The sequence below is a fragment of the Passer montanus genome, unplaced genomic scaffold (genome assembly GCF_014805655.1).
Source record: "Passer montanus isolate IOZ18808 unplaced genomic scaffold, ASM1480565v1 scaffold117, whole genome shotgun sequence".
NCBI classification, from domain to species: Eukaryota; Metazoa; Chordata; class Aves; order Passeriformes; family Passeridae; genus Passer; species Passer montanus.
The window spans coordinates 1,256,727-1,277,828 of record NW_024358389.1 but is presented as its reverse complement, the minus strand read 5'-3'; the positions used below and the strand labels follow the sequence as shown (position 1 = coordinate 1,277,828).

The 21,102-nt window shown below is 56.7% G+C and overlaps 3 protein-coding genes and 1 long non-coding RNA gene across 9 annotated transcripts; 3 read left to right on the top strand and 1 right to left on the bottom strand.

The window, feature by feature from the left end:
- The first annotated feature begins 2,690 nt into the window (after window positions 1–2,690).
- On the top strand, window positions 2,691–7,528 carry GSDMA (gasdermin A). 6 transcript variants are annotated; one of them, XM_039697115.1, is made up of 12 exons: window positions 2,691–2,824; window positions 2,929–3,031; window positions 3,934–4,198; window positions 4,359–4,554; window positions 4,806–4,971; window positions 5,044–5,137; window positions 5,520–5,573; window positions 5,800–5,954; window positions 6,150–6,212; window positions 6,319–6,406; window positions 6,693–6,766; window positions 6,905–7,528. In XM_039697115.1, exons 3-12 carry the CDS (start codon window positions 3,979–3,981, stop codon window positions 7,136–7,138), a joined length of 1,344 nt encoding a protein of 447 aa, XP_039553049.1. In that variant the 5' UTR covers window positions 2,691–2,824; window positions 2,929–3,031; window positions 3,934–3,978; the 3' UTR covers window positions 7,139–7,528. The 6 variants fall into 6 exon arrangements, with proteins under 6 accessions (XP_039553049.1, XP_039553051.1, XP_039553052.1 ...); XM_039697117.1 differs by having other exon boundaries at window positions 6,150–6,276; window positions 6,389–6,406; XM_039697118.1 differs by having other exon boundaries at window positions 6,150–6,284; window positions 6,397–6,406.
- On the bottom strand, window positions 2,785–8,967 carry LOC120496555. The gene is made up of 5 exons (XR_005626332.1): window positions 8,793–8,967; window positions 7,634–7,723; window positions 4,311–4,540; window positions 3,996–4,086; window positions 2,785–2,920 (listed from the first exon to the last, which is right to left on the bottom strand). It is a non-coding gene; the product is annotated as an uncharacterized LOC120496555 (long non-coding RNA).
- A 140-nt stretch (window positions 8,968–9,107) lies between these two features.
- Window positions 9,108–15,007, top strand: PSMD3 (proteasome 26S subunit, non-ATPase 3). Its single transcript, XM_039697111.1, has 12 exons — window positions 9,108–9,345; window positions 10,004–10,194; window positions 11,264–11,401; window positions 11,514–11,650; window positions 11,740–11,930; window positions 12,097–12,200; window positions 13,345–13,459; window positions 13,669–13,788; window positions 13,862–13,965; window positions 14,166–14,321; window positions 14,422–14,472; window positions 14,557–15,007. The coding sequence occupies exons 1-12, from the start codon at window positions 9,174–9,176 to the stop codon at window positions 14,632–14,634; spliced, it is 1,557 nt and encodes a 518-aa protein (XP_039553045.1). The 5' UTR covers window positions 9,108–9,173; the 3' UTR covers window positions 14,635–15,007.
- Window positions 15,008–16,662: 1,655 nt separating this feature from the next.
- Window positions 16,663–19,955, top strand: CSF3 (colony stimulating factor 3). The gene is made up of 5 exons (XM_039697306.1): window positions 16,663–17,373; window positions 17,825–17,994; window positions 18,317–18,424; window positions 18,552–18,698; window positions 18,994–19,955. Exons 1-5 carry the CDS (start codon window positions 17,358–17,360, stop codon window positions 19,162–19,164), a joined length of 612 nt encoding a protein of 203 aa, XP_039553240.1. The 5' UTR covers window positions 16,663–17,357; the 3' UTR covers window positions 19,165–19,955.
- The last annotated feature ends 1,147 nt before the right edge of the window (window positions 19,956–21,102 follow it).

The window sequence follows — 21,102 nt, the reverse complement described above, 5'->3', positions numbered from 1 at the left end:
ATCCGAGTGAAAATGAAGTTTTCAAGCAGGTAGAAGGAGAAGAGAATCTGGCTGGAGACCCCAGAGAATTGACAGATGTGCAATTTCCTTGATGGGCAGTTTAAACCTTCAAACCTAGGATAGAAGAGCTGCTGCTTTAGCTGAGGTACTCTCTACCCTAATCGGCTCTTTAAGCTACTAGACAATGATAATTGTGGTAAAAATAGAGATATTTCATCAATCAGCTGGGAAATGACACAGACATGGGCAGTATTCCTGCAGGAGGGGCAGGTCCTGGCAGGGTGCCTGAGGCTGGAGCTGAAATTCTGATTGTGGTGCTGAACAGACCTGAGTGTCTGCCCAGACACCACTTCCATCTCCAGGGGAAATGAAAGAAAACTAATTATTGTCATAGAAAACATGGGGAAAACCATCTTTTTTGTAACAGAAACAGCCTCTAGATGCTTTCAGACATGACTTCTCACAGACAGACATATGCTGGGTATTTCTAAGCATATGCACATCACAGATTTGTAAATTTAGAATAATTATCAATTGAAAGGATCAGCTTTTTTATGAGATTCAGCAATAACACAGCTGTGGGTTTGAACACTTGTGTGGTCACTGACACTATCTGACCCTGTTTCCTTAAATTAAAGATCAGCTGGGACTCAGAATGGGATTATGAACTTCTCAAACAAGCAGGTTCTAAAGCATAAAGCCCCAAAGTTGTAATTAAGACTCTGCTTAGCAACAAAAGTAAGTATTTTTTGATTTCTCTCCTTCACACAAATGATCAAAACAGCCAATGGCAGAGTCATGACATGACACTCTTCACAACACAGGTGTGACATTTTTCCATGGAATAACTGACATTAATTAGGACTCAGTTAATCCAGTCAAGGGAAATGTAAAGGGAAATATAAGTAGTATGGAAAGAAGCAAGTTGAAGAAAGATTTCATGTTCTATTGTGGTGAGTTAAGTATTTATATATAATTAATAAGTATTTGAACAATTGCACATGGGGTAGCATCTTCCTTAAGATCCCAACTTAAGGGTAGGTGTCAGGATCAATCAAAAATCAAAAGCAGGAAGTCAGTTGTAATTAAACCACCATTTCTGGGTGTACCTGAGGCAGTCTGAAGTGAAAGGACGGCATGAGCAGCTTGAGGGGTGGTCAGACATGTCCTGGCAGGGGACAGATCAAGGGTGAATCCACACTGTGGGAGGAGAAAGGAAACATTACCAGATGTGGTGCTGCAGGGAGGAGATAACTGATTGTTACTGATTTTAAATGGGATTCTGATCACACCACACTTGACAGATTTCCTCTCACACTGGTCCTGTATCATAATCAGGACAAGTTCCTAACCTGGAGAGATCAAATCTCCTGTGATGGAAAAACAACCCCTGGTAAGTTATTTTAAGCTTTTCTGTTTTGGTGTGCAATTAAAGAGTAAAACTTCTGAAAGGCTGGAAGCCTTCCCAAGAACTGGCAGCAGCCTGTCCCATCTTGTACTTGGCAAAGCCCCTCAGCCACTGTCAGCACCATGCAGCCCCTGCTCCAGGACACTCAGCAAACCAGCAAGTCCTCCCAGCCTGCTGCTCCTGAATCAGGGATCCTGACCTGGGAGTCCTTTCACAGAGCTACCAGGCTGGCAAACAGTCCTAACCTTTGCAGGAAAAAGCCTATAAAATTAAAATAAATGGAGGGCTACTTATTCTCTTTTATGTTTGAATCACTGTTCAACCTTGGGTTGTTTTTAGAAGCTCGGTACTGGCCCTCAAGGAGGGGACAGCAGTGGGTTAACACATTAATATTCCTTCTTGTGACTTATGTTGCTTTATCATTGCCTAGAATATCTTTTAAGCATGTGAGTGTTGGTGTGTCCATACCCTCCTTGGATCAGTTAAATCAGCTGAATTAGTAGGGAGGGTTTTTAAAGGAATGTTCTGTACAAAGTTTTAGGGGTTTTTTCCCATAGCCTTCTTTTTGCTGTGGATACAGGAGTCTCATGTAGAGAACTTTCTAAAATAAAGTGTGAATATTTTTATTACTCCTTTGTACAGTATTCTAAGAGAGACTAATAAAAGTGAAGTATTCAGGTAAAAACTTGTGCTTGAGTCCTGGAATCTTCACATGGATGGCTTTTGCTGTCAAACAAGCATGGCAATGGACCCAGGAACATGGAATGGCTCGGGTTGGAAGGCACCTCAAGGCTCCAGGGCCATCCCCACCCCCTGCCATGGGCAGGGACACCTTCCAGTAGCCCACGTTGCTCCAAGAATATCCAACCTGCCCTTGGACACTCCCAGGGATGGGGCAGCCTCAGCTTCTCTGGGTAACCTGTTCTGGAGCCACAGCACCCTCACAGAGAGGAATTTCTTGCCAATATCCCCTCCTGAGTTCATTTTTTCATCTGTCAAAGAAGAGCAGCGTTACCTGGCTCAATAAGGTTGAATCATGCAATGATGGAATGATTTGGCTTGAAGGGACCTTAAAGCCATTGAGTCCCACCTGCTGCCAGGGGCAGGGACACATTCCTGTCCAATCTGGTCTGGGACAATTCCAGCAGTGGACTTAGATCTCCTACATCTCTACAAGTTCCAGTAACAGCCCCTGTAACAGACTCTGCTCAGGGAGTAAAAAGGAAGTGTTACGTAAGCAACGGCCGATTTGTAGAAGCGGAACACGGGTGATGAGGATGTAAAATTGCTGAAGTGACCTCACAGCTGGGAACAGCTCCTGATAAGCTGCAGGGTACTGCCAGGTGTCTTCCAGCACGGATCACATCTAACACTGCCCCTGCCCAGGTGCTGCTTCAGGGAGCCCCCGTTAGCAAGGTAAGAGAAATCAATTTACTCTTTGCTCTGGAGTTGTGGTGGTGCGAGCTTCTGTGCGATTCACGGCTCCTGTGTTTCGCAAACACTTCCACACCTCTGAGCAGAAAGGAAGACAGAGATTTTCTCCCCAGCCCTGCTGCTCTCCAGAGGCCACATCACCTCAGCAGCCCCACGGTCTGCTCTGCACGCCCCCCACCCCACAAACAGGCAAGTGCATTATCCCAGGGCTTTGGGTAGGGGAGAGGGTTGGTGCCAGCTCTCTCTTTAACTGCTCTTGTTTAGCTTTTCTTCTCTTCTTGGAGACCTTTACGGGAATGAGACCTGAACGGGCTACTAACCTTGAGCATACAAGGCTATTTGTCTTTGGAGTGGTTTATATTGAAACAGGGTCACATTAGATGGGATATAGGGAAGCAATCCCTCTGAGGATGCTGAGGGACCCAGAACAGGTTGCCCAGATAAGCTATGGATGCCCCATCCATGGAAGTGTCTATAACCAGGTTGGACAGGGCTTGCAGCAGCCTGGGAGACTAGAAGGTGTACCTGACCATGACAGGGAGGGGAATGGGAGGAGCCTTAAGGTCCCTTCCCATCAAAACCAATCTGGATTGCCCAATTTCCCCTCCCCAGCTCCTTCCCATAAAACACCAGAAAGCTGAAACTGAAACCTTTTGATAAAAACAAGCTGTCTCAGAAAAGAAACAGGGCTTCTGGCTTCTCTCAGAAACATTTCTTCCTGGCTCTCAAACACCAGCTCTCCCCTGCAGACCACCAAGGCCTGCCCAATGAGGCTAGGCTGGGCAGATGCCTCTCTATTTTGGGGGACATTTGTCTCCAAAATCAGCACCCTGAGGGTCTGCCAGCTGTGCTCTCTCTGCACAATCACTGAGGCTCAACAGCAAAGGGGGACAAGGCCAAAAAAGCCACAGCTCCTGCTGCTTCCTCTTAAAAGACTCCCTGAAACAACCCTGTGAAACTTGTGTCCTTGGACAGTGAGGGAGGTTTTGAGTCATTATTTTGAAATCTTCTTAATCGTTAAAGTCATTTGTTACAATGTTCTCCTATTATTTCAAGTAATTCAGCTTAGCTTGTGTTCCCTCTTTCCCAAGGCACAAATCCACTTGGCTTTGCTTGAAAACCTCAGCCACAGCAGAATGTTTAAAAAACTCACCAAATTCATTGTAAATCAAATGGATCCATGCAAAGAATGGGTGCCTGTTGAAAGCATCGCAGACAATGAGCACTTCAGGCCTCTCTATCTCCTGAAAAAAAAGAGCAAACCAAAAACCGTGTTTCACCCAGCTCCCTACTACCAGCAGACAGGATTCACACTGGAGGATGTGCTGCTGCCTGGAGAAGATGGTAAAAGCACAGGTAAACCCCAAATTTATCAATAGGAATTTATCAAATACCATAGGTAATGTTTTTGAACCATTTGTAGCTGAACTCTACCAAGTTCCAGCTTTCTTGTGTATCATATACTTACAGTGCTGCTGTGTAGTGCTGCTTAAGATAATGTATGGAATTATTTCAGAGTCCATCTATCCAGAATGCGGCCAATTTACTCTCACAAAAGTCAGCACTGACCAAGCTGATGGAGGTCTCAGCATTTCTTTTGACCCTACAAATGTAGAGCTGAAAGGAAAGGCCTCCTTGTCCAAAGAGCTTTCCATTATGCCACAGAAGAAGAGCATATCACTGGAATCACTGGAGGCACTGAGAAAAGAAAGGTAAGGAATGACAAAGGGAGCACACACACTCCAGTCATCTCCCTCCAGCCCACACCAGGTTAGCAATGGGTTTTCATCTGCCAAAAACCAAGATTAAAACCTTAGGGCATGAACTTCCCCTAAGTAGGCCAGGTTAGACAGGAAAAGGAGTGACAAGTTCCCCATGAGCCTCCTCTTCTACAGGCTTATCCCCCCCAGATTCCTCAGCTGCTCCTGGTGCTCCAAACCTTCCTAACCTTTTCCTCTTTCAGGGAAATGAACATGGATCATTCCTTCATCCGACAGCTACAGAGAACAGGCATCAAGCTGCACATGGTCACTGAAATCCTCGAGGCCTCAGAGGAGGCTGTCTACAAGGAATCCACCAAGGCAGACGGGGGCTTCAAGGCCAAATTTTATGCCACACTCTGTGCACAGGTTTGGCTTCTCCCTCCTTGCTTCCCCAACACCTGCACCCAGCTGCTCTAACTGGTTGTTTTCGTTATGCAGAGCAACAGAGAGAACAACCAAAGCATAGTGATACCCAAGGGCTGCACGCTGGCCTTCAGGACCGTCCCACTACACATTAGAGATGGAGCATGGGGTAAGCAACTTCCAGAAATTACCAAGTTCTCCATTCTAGAAGAGGAAGAACATTTTATGAAGCACCACTTGCCTCCAGAGGTATCTTCAGCTTGTCTGCAGATAGGAAGAGGCAGTGTGAGAGACAGAAATCACCTGGGGGAGGTCAGACAACCCATGCAAGTTCAAAGATGCTCTTTGGGGAGGGGTCAGTAAAGAAAGGAAAGAAGGAAGCCTCAGATCCACATTTCAGGAGCTGCAGAGCTCCTGGTGAGAAATGGCACAGAGAGCAGAGTTTTGGTGTTTCTTTTCCTTTCCTACTCAGAAGAGCCAGGGAGGAAGCTGAGTTGGTGACCACCACTGGAAAGGCTGGTACACAAAACTGTTGTTTTATCTTCTTTTAGGTATGGATTATTTCCCAGCAGAAACTGTGAGAAAGCAAGCTTATGTAGCTGATGGTAAGGAATGTATTTTACTGCTTCCACATGCACAACTTTTGGCTGCTTTGGCTAAGATGGAATCTCCCAGCATAAAACAAACCACCAGGAGAGATGCATTTGTCTCTTCCCTGAGACATCACAACTGCCCAAACCCCATATTGCTTCAAATGAGTCTTTCTAGGTTTAGAGCTGCCAGTGAACTCCTAGAATTCAGTGACAGATTAGGACTCCTTCTGGTTTGCAGGTCCCTCAGCAGGAAAATTAGGACAAGTGATGACAGAAGTCCGATATTCCTGCCGAATTTTCCCTGAGTTGTCTCCTGACCTGCAGCTCATCATCTTCAACACCATCACAGCTGTGATGAGAGACAAGAGCCTCCTTCAAGAGCTCAGCCACAAAGTAAGTGAAGCTTTTCTTACTGCCACCATTTCTAAATACAGACACATCCCAGACCACGCCTCTTGTCCCACAAGTCACCTGCCCTGTCACACAACCATCCACCCAAAATTCCCTCTCTCAGCACATCTCCCTGCTCAGGACAAGCAGCAGCCGCTTCCCTCAAATCCTGACTTTTCTTTTCCTTGCTCCCCACAGATGGAAGAACTTTCTGAGCAAAATGATGGTTATCAGCTGGAAACTGAGAGCCCAGACTTAAAGGAACTGTTCAGCACCTTGCAGCATTCCCCAAGAGATCATCTGCTGGCAGAAGGAATCACCTACGTCCTTGATTTATCAGCTGGAAACTGAGAGCCCAGACTTAAAGGAACTGTTCAGCACCTTGCAGCATTCCCCAAGAGATCATCTCCTTCTGCTGGCAGAAGGAATCACCTACATCCTTGACGCTTTGCATGGTGAGCCTTTGGGGCTTCAAGAGGGAAACTGAGGCAGGGATGACTCCCACTCCTGCCATTCCCTCCTGCCTTCCTCTCATACTCCTCCTCCTCCTCAAGTGCAATCTACATCTGAGTCCCATGAGGGGAGAGGAGAGAAATCCCCTCAGCACCCACATCCAGGGCTCCCTGCTCCCTCAAAGTCCCCCTCCCATCCTCTTCATTCTTTCCTATCCTGCTCACCAGTTCCATACCACCACTAAGCTTGGTGAGAGGTTTTGGATCCAAACCCAGTTTATTCCTGCAGAGTTAACGGAGGATCAGCTGCTGCTGCTGCTGGAATCCTTGGAAAGGAAGATTGTGTCCCAACAGCTGAACCTGGTGAGAACACAAATCGCGCTTGGCTCCTTTCAAGGGGAGGCAGGGGATATGTTAATTCTAGCAACATCTCCATAGTGATGTCACAAGCTGACAACTGATTGAAATTCTGATTTTGCTTTTTTTGTTGTTGCTGTGAAGGTTGAAAACCTCCTGAAACATGACCTGGATAAGGGGAAGGAGCCATTCTTTGTGGATGCCAGGGTGCTCTTCCCACAGGAGGAGGAACAGAGGTTAACCATTGCCCTGGTGGAGCTGAGTGGAGTGCAGCTCCAGGAAGATGGATCAGTTATCCCTAGGGATAAACCCTTTGAGGCTGTGGCAGCCCTGTTTGTGGCCCTGTACACCCTTAACTTCCTGAGTGGTTCCAGGTAGGGTGTACCTGGCCCTGCCAGGGAATCTCTCTACAAGGTTTTGTGAAATCTCTACCGACAAGATTTTTCTCTCCCAATATAATCCTTGTGAATAATCAAGGCTGATTTGGCCGGCAAAAGGAAATTTAAGGCAGGACAATTCATTATGGGTACTAAAGGTTGGATATCAAAGTGGATTTGTTTCTTTGGCACCTCCCTGGTCCCAGCACTGCCATCATCCCTGAGATGTTCAATGGACACATTCAGCACTTTAGAGCAAGCATACTCTTATTATCACTCTATAAATAAAGAGGACCTTCTTGCTACACAACTGGGTGTTCTCAAAGTAAACTTCTTAATTTTGTGTAGGTTTTGGTTACACAGCATATCTGACAAGCTCGGGGTGCTATATGAAAAATACAGGCACTTAGCCCTGGGGGGAAGTCAGAGTGTCCCTCAGGTTGTGGGGCCCTGGGAGGGACTCTGGAGGCCTGCAGCAAGGGGCAGCACTGCTCACCTGTGTGGGCACTGATGGCTCTGGGAGAACCTCCAGCAGCAGGGGCCAGGCTCTGCCTTTCAACAACTTCGAGGGGAGCCTGGTTCCAACCTGGAACCGTCATGAGACCCTTTGGTCCCAGTCCCAGACCAGACCCCTCACTCCAGCTTCAACCTGGCCCCTCAAGGGACCCCTGCTCCCAGCCCCGGCTCCCCTCCTCACCGGATTCCCCAACCCAGCCCCTCACAGGATCCCCAAGTCCACAAGGGACCCTTTGCGGGGTCCCCGGTCCAGCCCGACCCCACATGGACCTCAAGGGACCCCTCACAGAATTCCCGGTGTCAGTCCGGCCCCACACGGGACCCCTCACGGAATCCCCGATCCCAGCGCGTCCCCTCAAGGGATCCTCCCCGTCACAGACAAGCACCTCACGGGAACCTTCATGGGATCCCCGAGCTGGTCCCAGCGTGGCCCCTCACGGGACGCTTCACGGGATCCCCCCTCACAGACAATCCCCTCACGGGATCCTACACGGGATCCCCCCTCACAGACAAGCCCCTCACGGGACCCTTCATGGGATCCCCCGCCAGACAAGCCTCTCACGGGACCCTTCACGGGATCCCCCTCACAGACAAGCCCCTCATGGGACCCTACACGGGATCCCCGACCTGATCCCAGCCCAGCCCCTCACGGGATCCTACACGGGACCCCCCCTCACGGGACCCCTCACGGGATCCCCCCTCACAGACAAGCCCCTCATGGGACCCTTCACGGGATCCCCCCTCACAGACAAGCCCCTCACGGGATCCCCCCTCACAGACAAGCCCCTCACGGGACCCTTCACGGGATCCCCGCTCACAGACAAGCCCCTCACGGGATCCCCCCTCACATCCCCCTCACAGACAAGCCCCTCATGGGACCCTTCACGGAATCCCCCTCACAGACAAGCCCCTCATGGGACCCTACACGGGATCCCCCATCACAGACAAGCCCCTCACGGGATCCTACACGGGACCCCTCACGGGATCCCCCCTCACGGAATCCTACACGGGATCCCCGCTCACAGACAAGCCCCTCATGGGACCCTTCACGGGACTCCCCCTCACAGACAAGCCCCTCACGGGACCCTACACGGGACCCTTCACGGGACTCCCCCTCACAGACAAGCCCCTCACGGGACCTCAGCGAAGACTCGCCCGCGCCCCCAAAAGGCGGGAACAGCTCTGCACCCAGCGGAGACGCCCGAAAGCTCTACGGAGATTCCCGAAAGAGAGAGGCGAAAGAAGCCGATCGATGCCGGAACCTTCCGAGAGTGCTCGGCCAAAGCACCCGAAAATACGGGCGAAAATCCACGAGTGAAGACGGAAACACCCGAGAGCCTCACGGAACTCCACGAGCGGGCTCGACGGAACCCCACGAGCGCCGCCCGAGCTGCCCGAAAGCGCGGCGGAACAACCCGAGCGGTGGCGGAAACGGCCGAGCGGGAGGCGGAAGGCGGCGATCGTGTGCGGCTCGTCGCTCGGCTGGTCGCGCCTGGCGGCCCGTTGTGCAGTGTCACGCCATGAAGCAGGACGGCGCGTCCCGCCGCCGCGGCGACAAGGCCAAGGCACCCCCGGAGGGACCCCCGCCCGCGCCCCCCGACGTCGAGATGCACGAGGAGGCGGCGCCGGCGGCCCCCGAGGCGGCCGGAGAGCGGCAGCCGCAGCGGGAGCTGGACGCGATCACGCTGGAGGGTGAGGGGGGGGTGTTGGGATCAGTGAGGGGGCTCTGAGGGGAAGAGAAATGCGAGCTCAGTGTGGGGGGACACTCTGGGGAAGGGGAGGTGTGTTTGGGGGGGTGTCGCTGTGGGGAAAGGGATTTAGGGAGGGGAATGGAGGCAGGAGCTGTGTTTTCTGTGGGGGAGACACTCTGGAGGGCAGTGTGTGAGGGAGGGGAAGGGGAGGTCGGTTTTGGGGCAGTCGCTGAAGAATGGAGGGTGGAATTGGGGCGGTGTGTGAGGGAGAGGAAGGCGAGGTTGGTTTTGGGGCAGTCACTGAAGAATGGAGGGTGGAATTGGGGCAGTGTGTGAGGGAGAGGAAGGGGAGGTTGGTTTTGGGGCAGTCACTGAAGAATGGAGGGTGGAATTGCAGAAGGGAATTGGGGCAGTGAGAGTGAGGGTGTCCCTCTGTGGGGAACAGGGGGGCTGCTCTGGTGGGACCCCACGGGGGTGAGGAGGGAGAAAACACCTCAAGGGCCTCCCCAGCCCCTTGCTCCAAGCAGGGAGGGCAGGTGGGGACAGCAGGGGCAGAGGGAGCTGAGGGCAGCAGGACGGGGCACGGGCACAGCCCTGGCCGTGCTCCGGGGTGCTGCTGGCAGAGCATTTGGGCTGAGGCTGTCCCTGTGCCCCCGCAGACATCAAGGAGCACGTGAAGCAGCTGGAGAAGGCGGTGTCGGGGAAGGAGCCCCGCTACGTCCTGAGGGCTCTGCGGGCTCTGCCCTCCACCTCGCGCCGCCTCAACCCCAACGTGCTGCACAAGGCCATCCACGGCTTCTTCACCTCCAACTGCGCCGTCAGGGACTTCCTGCTGGCGTTCCTGGAGGAGGTAGGGACACTGCTGCCCTGGTGACACCCCCCAGCAGAGCTGCCCAGCTCTCTGGCCTTCCCCAGGCATTTTCCTGGGGAAAGCTCTGAGAAGATCAGAGAAAAGAATGGGAAACAATTCTTATCTCCACTTGTTGTACCTGTTGTGGAATGGGTTATGGAAGTTGTTTACCAAAGGGTGATTTCTTGATTGGACACTGGTGATGGTGTTTAAAGAGACTGACCAGTTAAGTCTTTAAAGTGATGAGGTTCTTAACATGTATAGTGTAATATTGTAGAAGAAAATAATTGATCAATGCTAATTATTACCCAGCTGGGAGCCTGCAACAACACTGCCCCAGCTCAGGGGTCCCAGCACAGGAAGGATGTGGAGGTGTAGGAGTGAATCCAGAGGATATTCAAAGGGATGGAGCAGCTCTAGGAGTGAATCCAGAGGATATTCAAAGGGATGGAGCAGCTCTAGGAGTAAATCCAGAGGGTATTCAAAGGGATGGAGCAGCTCAGCTGTGAGGAAGGACAGGGAGAACTGGGATTGTTCAGCCTGAAGAAGGGAAGGTTTAGGGTGACCTAATTGTGGCCTCCCAGTATCTGAAGAAGCAGGAAAGATGGAGAGGGATTGTTTACAAGGGCTTGGAGAGACAGGACAAGGGGAATGGCTTTCCACTGACAGAGGGCAGGATTAGATGGGATACTGGCCAGAAATTCTTCCCTGTGAGGGCAGTGAAGCACCAGAATGGATTTCCCAGGAAAGTTGTGGCTGCCCCATCCCTGGAAGTGTCCATGGCTGGGTTGGACAAGGCTTGGAGCAGCCTGGTTTAGTGGAAGGTGTCCCTGCCCATGGCAGGGTAGGGGTGAACTTGAAGGCTCCTCCAACCCAAAAAAGCTTGGAATTCCATGATTCTTTCCCTCTCCAGGGAGCCTCTGGGGTGGGGTTTGGGGACATTGGGGATGAGCAGTGAGCACATGTGAGCAGGGACAGGTCCCTGCAGTCCTGGGCTGGCTCCTGTCACACCTGGAGCAGAGCTGTCTCCACACAGGGACAGTGATCCCAAATTTCTCTCTCCCCTCAGTCCATGGACACAGAGGCTGAGCTGCAGTTTCGCCCACGGACGGGGAAAGCAGCCTCAGCCCCTCTCCTGCCAGAGGTGGAGGCCTACCTGCAGCTGCTGCTCGTCATCTACCTGATGAACAGCAAGAGGTACCCCGAGGTGAGACCTGAGCTGCCCCCTGGCTCAGCTGTGGTTGTTCCCCACATCCCGGGTGGTCTGTGCCCCTCCTGGGATCAGTGCCCCTGCTCTGAGCTCCCTTGCTGTCCCTCAGGCTCAGAAGGTGTCCGATGACCTGATGCAGAAGATCAGCTCCCAGAACCGCCGGGCCCTGGACCTGGTGGTGGCCAAGTGCTACTATTACCACTCCCGCATCTACGAGTTCCTCAACAAACTCGACGTGGTCCGGAGGTGGGATGGCTCCCGTGGGGGGCTCTCCCTGAGCTTCATCCCCTCCCTGTTTTCCTCCCTCTTCCCTGACTCCCTGTCCCACCCCGCAGCTTCCTGCACGCCCGGCTCCGCACGGCCACGCTGCGCCACGACGCCGACGGCCAGGCCACGCTGCTGAACCTGCTCCTGAGGAATTACCTCCACTACAACCTCTACGACCAGGCCGAGAAACTCGTCTCCAAATCCGTGTTCCCCGAGCAGGCCAACAACAACGAGTGGGCTCGGTACCTGTACTACACAGGTGAGCGAGGCTCGGTGCCTGCCCTGCCTCCTGGCCCCTCCGGCTCCTCAGAGAACCCCTGTGCTCAGCTGGAGGTGGGGCTTCCAGGCAGGATGTGGAGCCCCATCCGTGTAGGTCAGGTTGGATTCACTGGGTGGCTTTCCCCACCCGCCCCGTGTGGGCGCAGGGCGGATCAAGGCCATCCAGCTGGAGTACTCCGAGGCACGGCGCACCATGACCAACGCCCTGCGCAAGGCCCCGCAGCACACGGCCGTGGGCTTCAAGCAGACGGTGAGTGAGGAGGGGGCAGGACCCCCTGGGGTGGGCCTGAGACCCCTCGGGGTGGGGATCTCACGGGGCTTGGATGTGGGAGCTACTGGGATGTCAGGCGCCATGGAGTTTGGTTTGGGAGCTCCCAGGTTTGGGAACTCCCGGGTTTGGGACCTTCTGGAATGTTAGGCGCTATGGAATTTGGTTTGGGAACTCAGGTTTGGGACCTTGTGGGATGTCAGGCCCCATGGAATTTGGGAACTCGCAGGTTTGGGAGCTTCTGGGATGTCAGGTGCTATGCAGTTTGGTTTGGCACCTCCCAGGTTTGGGACCTTCTGGGATGTCAGGCGTCATGGAGTTTGGTTTGGGAGCTCCCAGGTTTGGGACCTCCTGGGATGTCAGGCGCTATGGAATTTGGTTTGGGAACTCCCAGGTTTGAGAACTCCCAGGTTTGGGACCTTCTGGGATGTCAGGCCCCATGGAATTTGGGAACTTGCAGGTTTGGGAGCTTCTGGGATGTCAGGCCCCATGGAATTTGGTTTGGGAACTCCCAGGTTTGAGAACTCCCAGGTTTGGGACCTTCTGGGATGTCAGGCGTCATGGAGTTTGGTTTGGGAGCTCCCAGGTTTGGGAACTCCCGGGTTTGGGACCTTCTGGAATGTTAGGCGCTATGGAATTTGGTTTGGGAACTCCCAGGTTTGAGAACTCCCAGGTTTGGGACCTTCTGGGATGTCAGGCCCCATGGAATTTGGTTTGGGATCTCCCAGTTTTAGGACCTCCTGGGATGTCAGGCCCCAAGGAGTCAGGTCCCCTGGGATTTGGGACTTCCCATGGTCAGGTTCAGGACTCCCCAAGGTTGGGCTCCATGGGGATGGTGCTGGGACCTCCCAGGCCTGGCACCTTCCAGGATGAGATCTGGGCTCCTATTGGGATAGGTTTGGGACCTCCCAGGGTGTTGGGCCCTGCAGGGATGACAGGTGCAGGACCTCCTAGGTTTGGAACTTCAAGGACAAATCTGTGACCTTCCAGGCCCCACAGGGACAGGAATGTGGGATCTCCTGGAGTTTTGTGCCCCACAGGGATGGGTGCAAGACCTGTTGGAGGGCACAGGGACAGGGATGGTTTCAGGCCCCATGGGGACTCACTCAGCCTTGCTCTGCCCCAGGTGCACAAGCTGCTCATCGTGGTGGAGCTGCTCCTCGGGGAGATCCCGGACAGGCTCCAGTTCCGGCAGCCCTCGCTCAAGCGCTCGCTCATGCCCTACTTCCTGCTGACCCAGGGTATGGCTGCCCACCCCTCCTGTCCTTCCTGCAGGGTCAGGGGATCATGGAACATCCTGAGCGGGAAGGGACCCAGTGGGAATTCTCTCCCCTTGATGGGAGCTGGATGCAGATGCCGCTTGGGAAGGAGGAGAAGGAGGAAGTCAGCCAGCCCTGACTCGCTTTCCCCAGCCTTTCTCCTTCCCCCATTCCACCCTGCTTCCCTCCAGCCGTCAGGACGGGCAACCTGGCCAAGTTCAACCAAGTCCTTGACCAGTTTGGGGACAAGTTCCAGGCCGATGGCACCTACACCCTGATCATTCGGCTGAGGCACAACGTCATCAAGACAGGTAGGAGGGTATTGGGGACCCCCACCAGGCTGGGCAGGCCTGGGGTCTGCATCCCCTTCCCTTCTCCCTGCAGGTGTCCGCATGATCAGCCTCTCCTACTCCCGCATCTCCCTGGCTGACATCGCCCAGAAGCTGCAGCTGGACAGCCCCGAGGACGCCGAGTTCATCGTTGCCAAGGTACCAGCACAGGGAATCCCATCCCTGTGGGATCCCAGGCTGCCCAGAGCCCCCCACCCCGCCCCGTTCCCCCTCACCCCTCCCTGCAGCACCGCTGGGTTTGGGTTGAGGCTCCTCCAGGGACGCTCAGGGCGCCACGTGCCCGCTGTGTGTGAGCCCCTGGGGACACCCCGTGCCCTGCCCCGTGCCCGGGCTCGCAGGCCATCCGCGACGGCGTCATCGAGGCCAGCATCAACCACGAGAAGGGCTACGTGCAGTCCAAGGAGATGATCGACATCTACTCCACGCGGGAGCCCCAGCTGGCCTTCCACCAGCGCATCTCCTTCTGCCTCGACATCCACAACATGTCCGTCAAGGTGAGCTCAGCCTGTCCCCACGTCCCTGCTGGGGACAGCAGGGCGTGGCTCAGGGCTGGCTCAGCTCTGAGCTCCTCCTCCTCCTCTTCTTTTTCTCCAGGCCATGAGGTTCCCACCCAAATCTTACAACAAGGACTTGGAATCTGCAGAGGTGAGATCCCTGCAGCCACCACGGCCACGGGAAGGATGTGGCTCCTGTCCCCACCCGCCACCAAGCTCGGCCTTTGCTTTCCAGGAGCGCCGGGAGCGTGAGCAGCAGGACCTGGAGTTTGCCAAGGAGATGGCAGAGGACGATGACGACGGTTTCCCGTGACCCTGGGCCCTGGCTGTACTTTTTTATTTGTCCCTTGGACAGATGGTGGCTGAGCAGGGCCCTCCGTCCCCCCCAGACCCCCTTTTATAAATCCCTGCATGTCTGTACTGTGGGAGGGGACACGGGGGGTTCCCTGGGCCCACACCCCCGACCACCTGCACTTGTGGTGGGACCCCCTCCCCAATAAACATCCTTGAAAGGATCCCTGTGGTGACATCGGAGCCGGTGCTGGGGGGCTGCGAGGGGAGTGGGGCTGGAGGGAGCAGGAGTGGGGTCTCCACTGGTGCCCTCCCAGCTCCCACAACAGCAACGGGGTCAAACTTTGTTAAACTTCAATTATGACTTTTAAAATAAAAGATGGAAAAACACCAGCCTGGGCGGCTCCTGCTGTGGGTTTGTTGGGATGGGGAAGGGCCGTGGGGCTGGTTTGGGGTCTCTGCTCTCTCCCTGGGGCTGGGCACCAGAGATGGGACTGGATCTGGTCAGGCCATCCTGGGGGACTGGAGCTTTGTCTCAGTGGTGCTGGGAGTGGCCCCAGCAGCTCCAGGATGGTATCCCAGGAGGATTCCATTGGGAAAGGCACAGAGCCCCCTTTGTGCCCCACCAGCCCTGGGGGTGATGGGGACAGGGGCCATGCAGCCACTCCAGGTGGGTCCCATCAGCAGCTGGGATGAGTTCTCTGAGAAAATCTGGGAATCTCCCAGGCACGCCCATGCCGGGATGGCAGCCAGGGCTGCAGGTCAAGAGCGGGGCTGTCCCAGCCCATTCCCGCTCTGGGGGCTCTGGGGAACACCAGAGAAGGCAAGAGCCCAGCCAGGGGGTCTGGCTCTGGAGACACAGGGACATCCCGGTCTGGTGGCAGATGTCAGGAAGGGGCTGAGGGTGCCCAGGTTGGGCCCTGGGAAGAGGAAGGGTGACCATGAGGCCAAAACAGAGCGGGGTGGGTGCCTGGAACAGGCCCTGGACCGAGCAGCTCCAGCCCCATGGTGATGGGGGGGGTTTGCTGGGCCACCTCCTTCCCCCAACACCCCCAGTTTCGGATTTGAAACCACTTCCTTCCTTGGAAAGCTGACAGGGCCTTTGGGCACTGATTCAACCCCCCCACGCCCCCAGCACAATTCCTGAAAGCACCATCCTGCTGAGAGGGCAGATCCGCTCTGGGGGGGTCCCGTGGGTGCTCAGACTGAGGGGACTGAGCCCCTCACTGGCTCTCCCTGGCTCCAGGGTGGGGACAGGCACAGCTCAGGGGGGCTGTTTCTCCCAAAAATCCCATGAACAGTCTCTGCTGCCAAGGTCCTCTCATGCATCCAGAGGGCAGAACGTTTAGTGCTGCCAGGTTTGAAGGCAGGTCAGCAATAGAGTTCACACCTGGCTGTGCCAGGAAGGCTCTGCTTGGTACTCGTGGATTGGCTGCAGCTGATGAAGGTTTATTTCCCAGCTGGAGAAAGGAACTTCCAGGACTTCCAGCTTCTGGGACTGGTGCTGTGGCTGTACCCCACAAACTGAACCCCACAAACTGAACCCCACAAACTGAACCCCACAAACTGTACCCCACAAACTGTACCCCACAAACTACCCCACTGGGTGTGTGGCCCATCCCAGTGCCCACCAAGAGACCAGGTTTTCTGTCCCCATCCCTGTCCCCATCCCAGTCCACACAGCCTCCAGGAGGGCAGCTGTGGCACCCAGCCAGGGGTCAGGGGCGCAGAATGAGCCTCTCCATCCCAGTGCTGCCCTGGGGTCACCCTGTCCGGGGCTGAGAGGGGGGACGGTGCCTCCCGTGCCCCGGCCGGCCCGTGCCGGGCAGGAACCGGCCAGCTGGCACCGGGCCAGCAGATCCTGGAAGGGCTTGCGGGAACCAGCACGAGCCAAAATTCCCTCGTCGACGCAACGGGGCCGGGAGCCGCCAGCCCTTGCCGGGGGCTGCCCTGGAAGTCTCCTCCCTGTAGGGGCAGAGGGGGGCTTGGCCCCTCGCGGGCGGGGTCAGCCCGATGTGGCCGGTGCTTGGTGCTGGACATGGTGACACCGGGCACAACCCGGCCCCACAGTGCCCAGCAGGGCAGGATCGGCCCCGTGGTGCTGCCCTGTGGTGCCACAGCCCTGGGCACGTGCCTGGACCGGGTCTCACCTTGGCCACCTCCAGCCGGTGCCACCACCGTGAAGGTCACACCTCCAGCAGCCACCCTGATGTCTGTGGCAGCTGACAGGGGGTGCCCACGTGGGCTGGGCATGGGGACAACCTCACAGTGACAGCAGCAGCGAGAAGCCACCATCCCCGACGCAAGCCGCCTGCGAGTGACCCTGCGAGTGACCCTGCACATGACCCCGCTGTGCTGGGCACTGGCCCACCTGGCCAGCGCGGTGAGAGCCCGGCGAGCAGGTTAATGAGTCACCAAGGCCCCACCTGCCCTGTCCCGGCACCCGCCGCCGTGCCTGGGCTCCGCCGGGCGGCTGCGGCCACTCCGAGGGGCACCGCTGCCCACCGGGCCCGGGAAAGCCCCGGGCTGCGGCCGCGGCCGAGCACCCGCTTCTGGAGATTTGCATGCCGTGATTAAGGCAGTGAAGCAATCGCGCTGTTGCCTCATCGGTGAGAATCCCCGAGGCCCGTGCGCTATAAATGCCACCCGATCAATGAGCAGAGCCGGGCAGGAGCGAGAGGAGCCGGGCCGGGCTGGGCAGGGCCGCGCTGCGCAGAGGAGGAGACACCGAGCCGGGCACCCACCATGTGCTTCCTCAGCCGTGAGTAGCCAGCACCCATGCAGCTCCCACTGCACCCGCTTCCCCTACTGCTCCCAAACCACCCCTAAAACCCACTTTGCCCACAGAACCCACTGCCCCCACAACCACAGCACCCACTGTTCCCACTGCCCCCAAACCACCCCTAAAACCCACTTTGCCCATATGACCACTACCCCCAAACCACCCCTAAAACCCACTTTTCCCACTGCCCCCACTGCACCCAGAGCACCCATAAACCCACCCTACCTGCACCCACACATCCAGAGCTGCTGCCCTTGGCACTGGTCGGATGCTGGAGCTCTGCTCCCTCTCCCCTTTTGGGGTCTCTGCCCCTTCCCCAGGCCACGCTGCTGCTGCTGCCACCATCCCCAGGGTGGTCCTGGTTGCTGAGCCCAGTCCGGCTGAGGGGTCGGGGCTCCGTGGGTTGGACGCTGAGCCGCTGTCCCCGCAGGTGGGCTGGCACTGCTGCTGGCTGTGCTGCTGTGGGCACCGTGGAGGGTTCTGCATGGGGCACCACTGACCGAGCTCTCAGGGGACCAGGACTTCCAGCTCTTCCTGCAGAGGAACCTCGAGTTCACCCGCAAGATCCGCGGGGACGTGGCTGCGCTGCAGCGCGTGGTGGTGAGTCCCGCTCGCTGCGGAGGGGGGATGGCAGCCACTGTGAGGTCACAGATAAGGTGACCCCCTCCCTGCCCTTATCGGCACCGCAGGGCCAGGAGCCAGCAGTGTCCCCTGCACTGCCCAAAGCTCAGCCCCGGGGTGTTGGGGCACCCACCGGGGACACGTGGTGACCTTGCTGGCTCACCTCTGTCCCTATTGCACCGGGTCCACTCCATCCCCTCCCTCCTCCTCCACAGGGTCCCACAGCCCAGGGATGGGATGCTGGGGGGTCCTGGTGTGTCGGGGTCCTCTGGTGTCCTCACCCTGTCCCCTTTGTCCGCAGTGTGACACCCTCCAGCTGTGCAAGGAGGACGAGCTGCAGCTGCTGCGGCAGGACCTGGACATCGCACAGGCGCCGCTGGAGCAGTGTCACCGCCGCTCCTTCCAGGCAGTGAGTGCAGGCAGCCACCCCTGCCACGAGCTGCTCAGCTCTGTCACGGCTCGGGGCACCCCAGAGCCTCCGTGTCTTGGTGGCCAGGCCATGCCCAGCCCCTCTGACCACGCCATGCCCACCACAGGAGACCTGCTTCAGCCAGATCCGAGCCGGGCTCCGCGTCTACCACGGCTCCCTGGCCACCATCCGAGCCCTGCTGCCCGGGCACGCGGGGCTGGTGGAGACCCTGCAGCTGGACATGGCCAACCTGTCCTCCAACATCCAGCAGCAGGTGAGGGGACACAGGGGGGACTTTGTGGGGTGGTAAAGCAGGTGCTGTATCCCAAGGGAGGGGTGGGCACGGTGGGGGCTGCATTCACAGGGATGGATGGGCGTGGTGAGGACTGCGTTCAAAGGGTTGGATGGGCATGGCAGGGGCTGCATTCACAGGGATGGGTGGGCATGGCAGGGTTGTATTCACAAGGATGAGTGGGCACAGTAGGAGCTGCATGCCCAGGAGGGGCACACTGGGACAGGGGGGCACCTCCAGGCCTGGAGCTGATGCCTCTGCCTCTGCCTGGCTGCAGATGGAGGACCTGGGCCTGGCCACGGTGACGTACCCCACAGAGAACCAGGACCCCGTCCCCACCTTCTCCTCCCACTTCCACCACCAAGTTGGCGGCTTCTTCATCCTGGCCAACTTCCAGCGGTTCCTGGAGACGGCGTACCGGGCACTGCGGCACCTCACCAGCCTCTGACCCCTGCTTGTGGATGTCCCACCCGAGGGGCATCCCGGGAGCACCCCGTTTCCTGCTTATTTAATATTTATGGCTATTTAATATTTATCTGTCTGGGGATGCTCCCCCGGCCGCGGCCCCAGGCAGGCGCCAGGGGATCCCGCGGAGGATCCGTGCACAGGTACCTGTGCAGCATCACCCTTGTTTAATATTTAAACACAAGCGTATCTCTGCTACGAGGTTCTGGAGCTGGGCTGAGCCCCCACAGCTGCTGCTGGCACTGCCTGTGCCTCAGTTTCCCCACGGCTCACACTGCTGGGGCTGCTGTATCATCCCACGGGAAAACACCTTCATCCCAGGATGAGGATGCTCCAGAGCAGCATCTCCCTGTCTGGGCTGCAGCCTGCAGGGACACATCTGATGGGTGTTATTTCTACTAATTAATATTTATTAGCTGTTAAGGAGGGAAGATGGAAGAACCATAGGGATACAGCAGCCTCATGAGGATTTTTCGGGGAGCCTCAGCACTTTGGGGAGCTGCATCTCTGCTCTGTCCCCCTTCCCTGCTAAAATCAGAGTACTTATTGCAGTTTAACTTATTTGTGCCTGTCCATGGCCGGAAAGAGCCACTTGGACACATTCCCATCCTCCTGAGCCTGACGCAGCCCCAGTCCCGTGGTTGTGTGGGAGCTCTGGGCGTGGGGGGTTTTGTACTGTATTTATTGCTGCAGCTGGGTGAGCCCCAAGAAACACCCGCTTTTTTTTTCTATGTGATAAAAATGGAAATAAACTCTATTTTTGCACTCTCTCTCTCTCTGTTCCGCTGTCTCCTGCCTGCGTGGGAGGGAGGCAGAGTGGCCAGGGTGTGGGGACACAGGGACAGAGACACGGGGGATGAGGGAATGGGATTTTGGGGCACCCTGCAGCTGCTGCTGTCAGCTCCGAAAGATGAAACGCAGCCCCCCCAGAGCCCCCACCCCACTGAGCGGGCTGAGGGTCAGGAGGTGCTGTGGGATGGCCACTTCCTCCCACGCCTGGCAGGGCTGCTTGGGCAAGAGCCGATTCCTAGAAAGCTCCGGAAGCCGCCCGCGCTGGCAGCGCCCACCGAGGGCACGGGCACCATGCCCAGAGCTGGTTTGTGGGCTCATCCTGGGGCTGGTGGCACTGGGGGTCCCCAACCAGCTTTCTGCTGCTGCTGTGACACGGGAAATCTGCCCAGGGACGTGCCATGGTGGGAGGAGGCTTTCAGCGGATGGATAAAGGGGCAGCCCCAATGTGGCTGAGCAATGCCAGGAGTGCCCTGGGCATCTCCCCTGCCCTAGAAAGCTCCTAAGGGCACCCCCAGCCTCTCCCCAATGGGTGTTTGCCCACCCTGGGCTGTCCCAGCTTCACCAGCCCCATTTCCTGCCACCGGGCCCACGCTCCCGTCCCATGACCACCAGCATCCCTCACCACACTCATCCCAGCCACGCAGGGACACAGCCAGTGCTGGGGGTGCCAGGGCTCCCAGTTCCTGCCTCCCAGCTCCAGCCCTGGGCAGGGGCTGGCACAGGCTGGAGCCCCACGGTCACAAACTGCCCGGGGATGCCCTCACCCACGGGGAGGGCACTTCCCTCCTTCCTCCCCCCGCCCCACGGGTGCTTACAGAAAATCCTCTTCTCCTGCTCCAGCCCTTTCCTGTAAGGGGAAGCGCCGGTGCCAATGCCAGGCATGGGGCTGCCTTGGCAAATATTGACAGAGCTGGGAAGGCCACGCCAGGCCCTGCTCTTTGCTCTGGGCTAACGGTAAAGGGCCGCCCCTGGGCCAGCAGAGGAGCCCGGGCGGGTCAGTGCCAGCTCAGGGTGGGACTCACCCAGTGTCAGGCTCCGCGAGCCCAGCCCGGTGTGTGCCACGGCTCATTATCCACCCCACCCACCCTGCAGCTGCTCCTGGCTGGGCTGGATGGGGAGCAGGGGCAGG

Bases quoted from the DNA above. Each gene is read 5' to 3' on its own strand.
- PSMD3 (XM_039697111.1), top strand. From the start codon at position 9,174: ATGAAGCAGGACGGCGCGTCCCGCCGCCGCGGCGACAAGGCCAAGGCA. The intron at 13,460-13,668 runs GTATGGCTGCCC...GCTTCCCTCCAG, and splicing joins CTACTTCCTGCTGACCCAGG to CCGTCAGGACGGGCAACCTG. The intron at 14,322-14,421 runs GTGAGCTCAGCC...CTTTTTCTCCAG, and splicing joins TCCACAACATGTCCGTCAAG to GCCATGAGGTTCCCACCCAA.
- CSF3 (XM_039697306.1), top strand. The intron at 18,425-18,551 runs GTGAGTGCAGGC...TGCCCACCACAG, and splicing joins ACCGCCGCTCCTTCCAGGCA to GAGACCTGCTTCAGCCAGAT. The intron at 18,699-18,993 runs GTGAGGGGACAC...GCCTGGCTGCAG, and splicing joins CCTCCAACATCCAGCAGCAG to ATGGAGGACCTGGGCCTGGC.
- GSDMA (XM_039697115.1), top strand. From the start codon at position 3,979: ATGTTTAAAAAACTCACCAAATTCATTGTAAATCAAATGGATCCATGC. The intron at 4,199-4,358 runs GTAAACCCCAAA...GAATTATTTCAG, and splicing joins AGAAGATGGTAAAAGCACAG to AGTCCATCTATCCAGAATGC. The intron at 5,574-5,799 runs GTAAGGAATGTA...TCTGGTTTGCAG, and splicing joins GCAAGCTTATGTAGCTGATG to GTCCCTCAGCAGGAAAATTA.